At 41.6% G+C, this 9,446-nt stretch overlaps 1 protein-coding gene across 1 annotated transcript; it reads left to right on the top strand.

Annotated features, from left to right (window-relative positions):
- The first annotated feature begins 5,016 nt into the window (after positions 1 to 5,016).
- LOC115272277 (olfactory receptor 52B4-like) lies at positions 5,017 to 5,961 on the top strand. Its single transcript, XM_029915369.1, has one exon. It carries the CDS (start codon positions 5,017 to 5,019, stop codon positions 5,959 to 5,961), a length of 945 nt encoding a protein of 314 aa, XP_029771229.1.
- The last annotated feature ends 3,485 nt before the right edge of the window (positions 5,962 to 9,446 follow it).

Below are 9,446 nucleotides of genomic sequence, written 5' to 3'. Positions count from 1 at the left end.
TGGCAGCGGAGGACAAAACAGGAAAGAGCTTTCTTCACACGGTCTGCTTTTACTGAAGGTCATGGCTGCATTTGGTCCCTTGGTCAGTAGGAACTTGTGTGTGTGGGGTTCGGATTCGTCTGTATTTTCCGTGAGAAGTGGTTTCAACTCCCTTTTTATGAACTTCTGTTTGTATGGTTTTTAGATATATACCGACCGGAAAGAGACATGAGCAAGAAATAGCATTTGTTGGGAGACGTCGAAAGGCCTCAAAGTCCAGGGAGCAGTTCCAACTTGGGCCTCCTCTCTCGGTACTTTGTGCACAAGAAGTAATTCAGCGCCCGTGTGGGTCCTTGAGGACGTTACTGCCAGGGACTGTGTTGTGTGGATGAGCAAACCTAAGTATAAAATGGAGTGCTGGACAAATGATTTGTTGAAGGATATTCAGCAAGAAAACAGTATTGTCCGCACCATCACTTTCCCCCCCCAGCCTTCTTTCTGGAGGTCTGGGGGAGAATTAATTTCCTTCCCTTTTCTAGCTTCTAGAAACCACCCATCCATGTTCTTTGACTCAAGGTCCCCTTCTTCCATCCTCGGTCAGCCATGGCAAGTTGAATCATTTCACGTGACATCAGTACTGCCCCCCTCTTTCACATTTAAGGACCCTGTATTACATTGGGTTCACCCAGATAATTCAGGTTGATCTCCCAATTTTAAGGTCAGTGGTGTTAAAAAGAATGCGAGGCCCTGGGTGGTGTTGCTTGCACCCTGGACTACAAGACTTAACTGGAGTTTCAATATCTCGAGGAGTGTACTTGGAAATCAATCAGTCTGAAACTTTGTAGTCAGCCTCAATAGGATAATCTGTGACATGGGTCCTCTCCATCTCCCAAAGGAAGATGAGGTCATCCACATAAGATGACCCCCTCCCATTTCCACTGAGGGAAGGGGACCTTGTCTGAAAGAATTGTTTCTTTTCTTTTGCTAATAACTTCTTGCCTCACTGCCCTTCCTATAAAAATCTTGCATTTTGTATAACTCCTTGGCGTTTCCTTCTACTCTTGTAGATGAGATATTACCTGATTCATTAATTGATTAATAAAGACAATTAGATCTTTACAACGTACTGGTTTGAATGTTTGTTATTTAAGAGTGGACTAGGAAACTTAATCCTATCTGTACACTTTACTTTTAAAGTGTACTGCTTACACTATCTGAGGGTGTTGCCTCAGGACATAGGATGGAAGGAACCAATTAGAGGATTCTAGGAAGGTAAACACAGACGCCTCATCACTGGCATAAATTGTGAGGGGGTGTTTGGATTTTATTAAACACATAAACAAAAAGTAGTATGTTAGAATTACAAAAGGCTATCCCTTGTTAAAAAAATTTTCTTTTTGCTTATTTTGAGTGCTATGTGAATGAATTATAAGGGTTTTTTACCTTAAAATTTAAAAAACTGTTTATTCAATATTTTGAGAAGGGGGAGGTTCAGAGAGAGAGAGGGAGACACAGAATCTGAAGCAGCTACAGGCTCTGAGCTGTCAGCACAGAGCTCAACAGAGAGCTTTCCCACTGGGCTCAACGATCCTGCATCAGTGTCCACTTAATTCTTAGTTCAACTTGTACACTTTTAAGGGTAGGAAAGAATTTCTCTTCCTTTCACTAATAATTTTTTAGAAGAGCATGTAATGTGGGGAATGAGCTAGCATAAATACTTGTATGTATTTATATCAAAAGACATTTTTCTGAAGGTGGGATTATTTTCTTCTTTCTGTCTTTGTTATCTGATCAAAAGCAATACTGTACAAGATTGGTTTTATAATGAGTTAGACTATAAAGTTGTTTCCAAGTTGAATAAAGTTCCCACCCTACATTCAGGATGAGCAAAACCAATTAAAATTGCTTATAAAGGAATATAAAGAAAGCAGGAGAATTTTTTTTCTAGCAATCATAAATGTGAATTTTTGGTGACCACCAGTTGGCAAATGAAATAAAAATGGGTCACAAATTTCAAGAATCATACGTAATCTACAGATTGTGCACAGGCATTATTAACCGTTAGGAAATATGAAAACTCATTATGGGTCCAGAATTTGAATCTGGGGGTGCCTGGGTGCCTCAGTCAGTTAAGCTTCCAACTCTTGGTTTCAGCTCAGGTCATGAACTCATGGTTCATGAGTATGAGCCCTGAGTCAGGCTCTGAGCTGACAGAGAGTAACCTGCCTTGGATTCTCTATCTCTTCCCCTCTCTCTCTGCTTGTCTCCCAGTCTCTTTCTCTCAAAATAAATAAATAAATAAACTTAAAACAAAACCAAAAACAAAATATGAAGCTCACGACCAATCCTGGAATGAATATAACTGCAACATCATCCTTTACATGAAAAAAATTGAAAATCATCTTCGCATACTGCATGTCTTCATATTGCAGACGGAAAGTAACTTTACTATCCATTAATTTAGTTATATTAAACATTTTAACGTTTATTTTTGAGAGAGAGAGAGCAAGTGACTGATGCAGGGGCAGAGAGAAGAGACACACAGAGAGGAGACACAGAATTCAATGCAAGCTCCAGGCTCTGAGCTGTCAGCACAGAGCCCGACATGGAGCTCGAACCCATGAACTATGAGATCATGCACTGAGCCGAAGTCGATGCTTAACCGACTGAGCCACCCAGACTCCCCTAATTTAATTATAATAATGCCAGAGTAAGGATTAAAAGAGGCCTGTAGCAAGGTTGGATTAGCTGGGAAAGATTTTTTTTTAGTGAAACATCATAAATGTGAACACTCATTGTTGGATAGAGATCAGAGCAGGTGGGAGGAGCATGAGAAAAAAGAGCCAGGAGAAGGCTGGGGGCAGGGGGGAATGGCACAGAGGGATCTGGGATCCAGGACATTTAGAAGAGGGCAAGGCTGATGGAGACAGCTGTGTCCCCCGGGTCCTGATGTAACTGCCTTCCTCAAGAGCTCTCATGAGAGAAAATAAATAGCCCAATGCCTGGCTCCCAACAAGCTGAATGTCATCTCCAGTCTTAGTAGGAGCTGGTGAGTGAATTAGACATTTGTTTGGAAGGAGAGGCTCCAAGATCAAGGCAAGAATTGGGTTGGCGTTATGGGCCTGGCAGGCCAGGCGCAACAGGAGTCTCATGCACTAAGAAGGGTACAAGACCAGAAACACCAGTCTGGTTGGTTAGAGCAGAAGTGGAAGGGAGGTTGAGCGTATATGGGCAGCTGAGGTAAATGAAGGGTGCTGAATAAAGAGAAGAAATCAACATATGGCAAGTGCTGTAGTGAATCGGCTAATGTGAGAAAACAGAAATGATATCGACTTACTTCAAACTCTTCTTGGTGAACAGGACAAGAGCCCAAGAATGACTGTGATCTCTGCTGGGCTTCCCTAAACAGGGTGTGAGAAGCAGACCAGGACACTTTGGGCAGGTGTGAGGAGGGAACTATGGGGAAGCAGCACTGAGTGAGAGATTTAGGATGAACTTTTGTCAGACCCGTCATTCTAATTTGGTCAGGAGACCAATCGAACAGGCAAATCCTCAGCGTCTGAGCCCCCTGGCTTCTCTCTTTGGCTCCAATTAATAAGATGTCTTCTGATGCTCCCTTTCCCCAAATCTGTGACCATCATTGGCCTCCATAATATACCACCATCTCTGGCTCTGCCTTTGTAGATTTATGTCTTCAGTGGTCTTTTTCTTCTTGTCATTTTTCTCCTTTGCTTTACCAATCAGGTCTGTGGGGCCCATACTTGCCCTCATATCCCTCGGATGCCATCCCACTGGTTTTCCTGCAGGAGGTCAGCTACCCTCATGGGAGACAAGCTTCTCACAGGGCAGACATATGCTCTATGGGAGACAGTACCCTGACCTAGGCCCGCTAAGGGGACTCCTTTGATTGGTAATTCTTAGGGCAAACAATTTCTCCCAGCACCTGGAGGATGGAAGTTGGACCTGATTTCCACCCCTCAGAATGAAAACTCAGGGGCACCAAGAGGGTAACGGAGTGGAAGAAATAATGTTCATGAGCATAAGATAAACCTTAGCTCTTATGCTAGGTATTTTAAACTACCCCTTCACTAGGGGGAATTAACATTTATCTCCAATTCTTCAAACTATCTGCTTACAGAGTTGATTTTCTCTCAAACCATGAGCACAGAACTCAGGCAAATTCCTATGTTTTCTATTTCACCAGTTTGTAATGTGGTGCCAGAAAAATAGTTACTGCTTCCTGAATGACTGAGTAAATGAGTGAATGAATGCATGTACACTAAGAACTAATTGATATAATTGCCACTTGCAGGAAAGCCTTCAAAATATCATGGCAATGGTGCCTTAGTTTCCAAATTCAGTCATTTCTAAACTTAATTCCTTAAGGTGTGAGCATGATCAGTGCCTCATTCAGCTACACACAGGTTTGGTCAATGTTACTTCTTAAAGGTTTGTTGACTCTCTTTACCAATGAGCCAACTTAATGTGGTGAAGTCAGAAAGATATCAAATCTCATTTCCATCAATTAGGCTAACTCTGGCCTGTATAAACACCTATCTTACTTTCTTCAGTATTTTCTATGCAAAGGTACCTGGAGCTGAATAAACACTGTTCAGTCAATAGGCTATGCTTTGATTTGAAAATCCACATTTTCTTGTCTTTTCATTCTTTTCCTTATGTTTAACTGCCTACCACGAAGTCAAGTTTGAGTTCAAGGAACACCTTATTTCAGCCTTTCCAGATGCATATACTGATTTCTTTTGTGTATTCATAATTCTTTATTTGAGGGTGAAATACAATAATATATTTTATTTAATTAGCTGTGGATATATACATGTCAAAAGGACTATCACTTATTGAGGTAGAGAGCATGTCCTATTGACTTTTTATGTTTCTTATTGTTTGCATGTTCAGAGAAGATGGAGAGGATGAGAAATGCCCAAAGCGTCTTGTTACAGTACAGGGAATAGTACAAGAAAATCTGTATTTTCATTTCTGTCAATGAATCAAAGGTGATATCTGGAAGTCTCCACAGGTATGATTTCCTTAAACCACACTGGTATTAGCCACACAGTCTTTCAGTTCCTGGGCATCCCAGGGCTGGAGGACCAGCACGTGTGGATTTCCATCCCCTTCTTCATTTCCTATGTCATCTCCCTGCTTGGGAACAGCCTGCTCATCTGCATTATCCTCACAAAGCGCAGCCTCCATGAACCCATGTACCTCTTCCTCTGCATGCTGGCCGGAGCAGACGTTGTCCTCTCCACGTGCACAGTACCTCAGGCCTTGGCCATCTTCTGGTTCCGTGCTGGGGAGATCTCCCTGGGTCGCTGCATCACTCAGTTCTTCATCATCCACTGCACTTTCGTCTCCGAGTCAGGGATCTTGCTGGTGATGGCATTTGACCGCTACATTGCCATATGCTACCCACTGAGATACACCACTATTCTTACACGTGCACTGATTGGGAAAATCGGTGTGACCATCTTCCTGAGAAGCTTTTGCATGATATTCCCCATAATATTTCTTTTGAAAAGGTTGACTTTCTGCCAAAATAAGATTATTCCACATACCTATTGTGAACACATTGGCTTGGCGAAACACGCCTGTAATGACATTCGCGTGAACATCTGGTATGGACTCTTTGTCATCATGTCCACAGTGGTCTTAGATGTCCTATTAATTTTTGTTTCCTATGTGCTGATTCTCCATGCTGTCTTCCACATGCCTTCCCGAGACGCTCGCCACAAAGCTCTGAACACATGTGGTTCCCATGTCTGCATCATTGTCCTCTTTTATGGTCCCGCGATCTTCACAACACTTACTCAGCGATTTGGCCGCCACATCCCACCTCACATTCACATCTTATTGGCTAATGTCTGCATTCTGGTTCCACCTATGATGAACCCCATCATTTATGGGATTAAGACCAAGCAAATCCGAGAGCAGGTGGCTCACATATTTATTCCAAAGCAGAAATGACTTTAGAAGAAGAACAGTATTTTCAGCACCTCTAATTATCCATGATGTGGACTGAGGAAGCAGTGGGTGAAAACACTAATGGTGCAAGTAGTTTTTATACTTTTTAGACAAAGGGACTATAAATCTGTGAAGAGTTGACAGGATAAAGAAAAAAGGTATTTGAGAGCTTCAAGGAGTAGGGAATTTTAAGCATAACTTGACTGAGCTAGTAGATTAGAAAAGGAGAACAAAGGTTTCTTTCCACAGTGTTCTCGACTTTAAAATCCCTTTTACTGGAGATAAGGATTTCTTTGTACTTCTTGGCACTGGAAGCGTATTTCTGACATGGGAGATTTGTTTTCTACTTTCAGGGGAACAGACAAGGGTCTGAGTGTTTTTGCATTGGCTGTTTCCTAAGTACTTTTATTGAAAATAATTAATGTGCCAAAGTGTACATTTTGAGGCACCGTTCCTTGGCCCCTATGAAAAGACAGGGTGCTCAGGTCTTGGAAGTTGTTAAATTATTCCTTCCTGAATTCCTGTCCTCTGAGATATTTTGTGATATCCCTGGACAATCACATACAAATGGCCCAGTGTTTCAGTTATGCAGGGTGAATAACTTCTGGAGATCTTATGGTGATGGTAGTTAAATACTATTAACTGCATAGGGGCGCCTGGTCAGGTGTCTGACTCTTGATTTTTGTGCAGTTCATAATCTCATGGATTTATGAGTTCAAGTCTTGCAACGGGCCTGCTTGAGATTCTCTTGTTCTCCATTTCTCTCTCTCTTAAAATAAATCCATAATTTGATTAAAAACAAATTTTGCATATTTGGTATTTGCTAAGAGACTTGACTTTAAGGGTTCTCATCCCCTCACTCAAATTGTAGCTACAAAAGGTGAATGATATGTTAGTTAGCTTGATTGTGGCCTTCATTTCACACACAGTGTATATATACATCAAACATCACGTTGTACACCATAAATTTTTATTTCTCAATGATACTTTAACAAAGCAGGAAAAAAGAACTCCACTAAAATAAATAATTAGATTTGTGAAATATTTGGTATGTATATGTCCATAGTTTTCTGTATGTGTCTTTATGTCTCTGTGTAAAAATAATAAAATTATAAACACCCTCATAAATATAGACTGACACAAGTGTCGCTGTACCTTTGAAAAAGGTGGAATGTTGGGACTCCTGGAGGCTCATTTGGATAAGTGTCCAACTTTGGCTCAGGTCATGTTCGTACTGCTTGTGGGTTTGAGCCCCATGTCGGGACTCTGGGCTGACAGCTCAGAGCCTGGAGCCTGCTTCAGATTGTTACTCCCATTCTCTCTCTCTCTCTCTGCCCCTCACCCATTTGTGCTCTCCTTCTCACTCAAAATAAATAAATAAATAAATATGAAAAAAAGGAAAAGGTGGAATATTAAACATAGCGGTTTATAACAGATGCCATCACTTAACTTGTCCATGACTTACATCAGTAGTTATGAAACAGTCATTTGGTAATAAGTTTTAAGCCCCACAAATAGAAAAGGGATTGCTTGTAGAACACTGGTCATGGACACTGGAAATGGTGTTCCTACTCTTGACCAGGGATATCTTTCTGATAGGATATTGACTCTTGGCCAGAGGGAATGGGGGGGACTCTGTGATGCTCTAGAGAGCTGGCCTATTACAGCTGAGTAGTGGAACCACAATATGTGTTCTTTCCAGTTCCTTTTAGAGTAGTATGTTATTTTGGAAGGTAGAGTAGAGTCTGTGCTAGACACAAGAGCCCTTGCATGAGCCCAAGATGAAACCATTATTTTTGAAAAAATTTTTTTCGTTTTGTATTTATTTTTGAGAGACAGAGAGAGTCAGTGTGAGCAGGGGAGGGTCAGAGAGAGAGGGAGACACAGACTCTGAAGCAGGCTCCAGGCTCTGAGCTAGCTGTCAGCACAGAGCCCAACGGAGGGCTTGAACTCATGAACCACGAGATCATGACCTGAGCCATAGCTGGATGCTTAACTGACTGAGCCACGCAGGTGCCCCGAGACCATTATTTTTGAACTGGTGGACATCATGGTGTCCTGGAAAGACATTCTAGAGCGATGGCATCAAAACAACTCCTCAAAACCTCTCTGTATGAAACACAAATGCCTGACAGGCACAGAAATGGATGTAAACTCATGCTGAGATTGCCAACTTGAATAGCAGCAAGTAACTGTTTCCTTTAAGAAGTTATTTCTTAGAATGCCTGGGTGGCTCAGTCGTTTGAGCATCCAACCCTTGATTTTTGGTTCAGGTCATGATCCCAGGGTTGTGGGGTCAAGCCTTGCATCAGGCTCTGCATTGAGTGTGGAGCCTGCTTGAGATGCTCTCTGTCTCTCCCCCTCTCTGTCCCTGTCTCCTGCTCACGCTTTCGCTCTCTGTGTCTCTCTCAAAAAAAAAAAAAAAAAAAAAAAGAAGTGGTTTTCCATGTGTATTTTCACTTCACTTACTTGGGATCTTTGGTTCCATAGTGCAGCCTGAATGGTACGCACAAAACACAAACATCATCTCCTCTCCTTCCTGCTCCAACTTGCTTAAGAAGATTACTAGGCACCACCACCACTGTAAGCTGTTGAATGAGTTACCTGTATAAATGAATTCAAGTCATTTACATAAGCACACTGTCAGGGTTAAAACATATTTAGGTATATATTCTAAAATAAACACACGTTAAACAAATTACAAATTTATAAATAAAGGAATGACTCAACAAACATTAAATTATGCCTGCTATAAACTACCAGGACTAAGCTAAGGTCTGGAGATAACAAATATCATAGTCTCCTTTCTCAGGGAGTCCATAAACTAGAGTTGAAAAAAAATAAAGGAATTAAAACACAATGTGATAATGTAGAAATCCCTATGGGATAGGGGAGGGGAGTCACTTCACCCAAGTGTGAGAGAGGACGCTTCCTGTAGATTCCTGGGCTGAATGTTGACAGGTGCCCGGAGATAGCTAGCTCAAGGGCTTGGCAATAGGAAGTGGCCAATCTGAATGGTGGCAAGGTGAGGAAAGCAGAGTATGGTAGAGGAGAGGCAAGATATGTTCCTGAAGAGATAGGAAGGAGGAGAGCCAGGAAAGGCCTTGGATATTGTAGGGGAGGAACAATTTCCTTTGCCTTTAAAGGCCTTTCAGCTGGGCTAAAACTTAAATTGACAAGAGGCAGATTAACAGGGATAAAAATCTAAAGTTTTATTATATGTGCACAGAGACCTGGTAACGAAAATGAGATCTCAATAAATAACAAAGGCAGGTAGCTTTTATACATTTAAGGAAAGAGACAATACATTGTGAGGATAACAGGAGAAAGAAGAGTTTGAGAAATTCAATTAGGAAGGAATCTGAAACAGAATTTGGGCTGGGGAGTTTAATTAGTAAAATGTAACAAGGGCTGTTCATACAAACTTTTCAGGTTAGCTTCCCACCTCTGGTGATAAGGATGTCTCTTTATCCCCTGTATAGGGAGGG

Source organism: Suricata suricatta, chromosome 11 (genome assembly GCF_006229205.1).
Source record: "Suricata suricatta isolate VVHF042 chromosome 11, meerkat_22Aug2017_6uvM2_HiC, whole genome shotgun sequence".
Classification (NCBI taxonomy): Eukaryota; Metazoa; Chordata; class Mammalia; order Carnivora; family Herpestidae; genus Suricata; species Suricata suricatta.
Note: the sequence above shows the minus strand (reverse complement) of the source record. Positions and strands in the feature narration are given on the sequence as shown.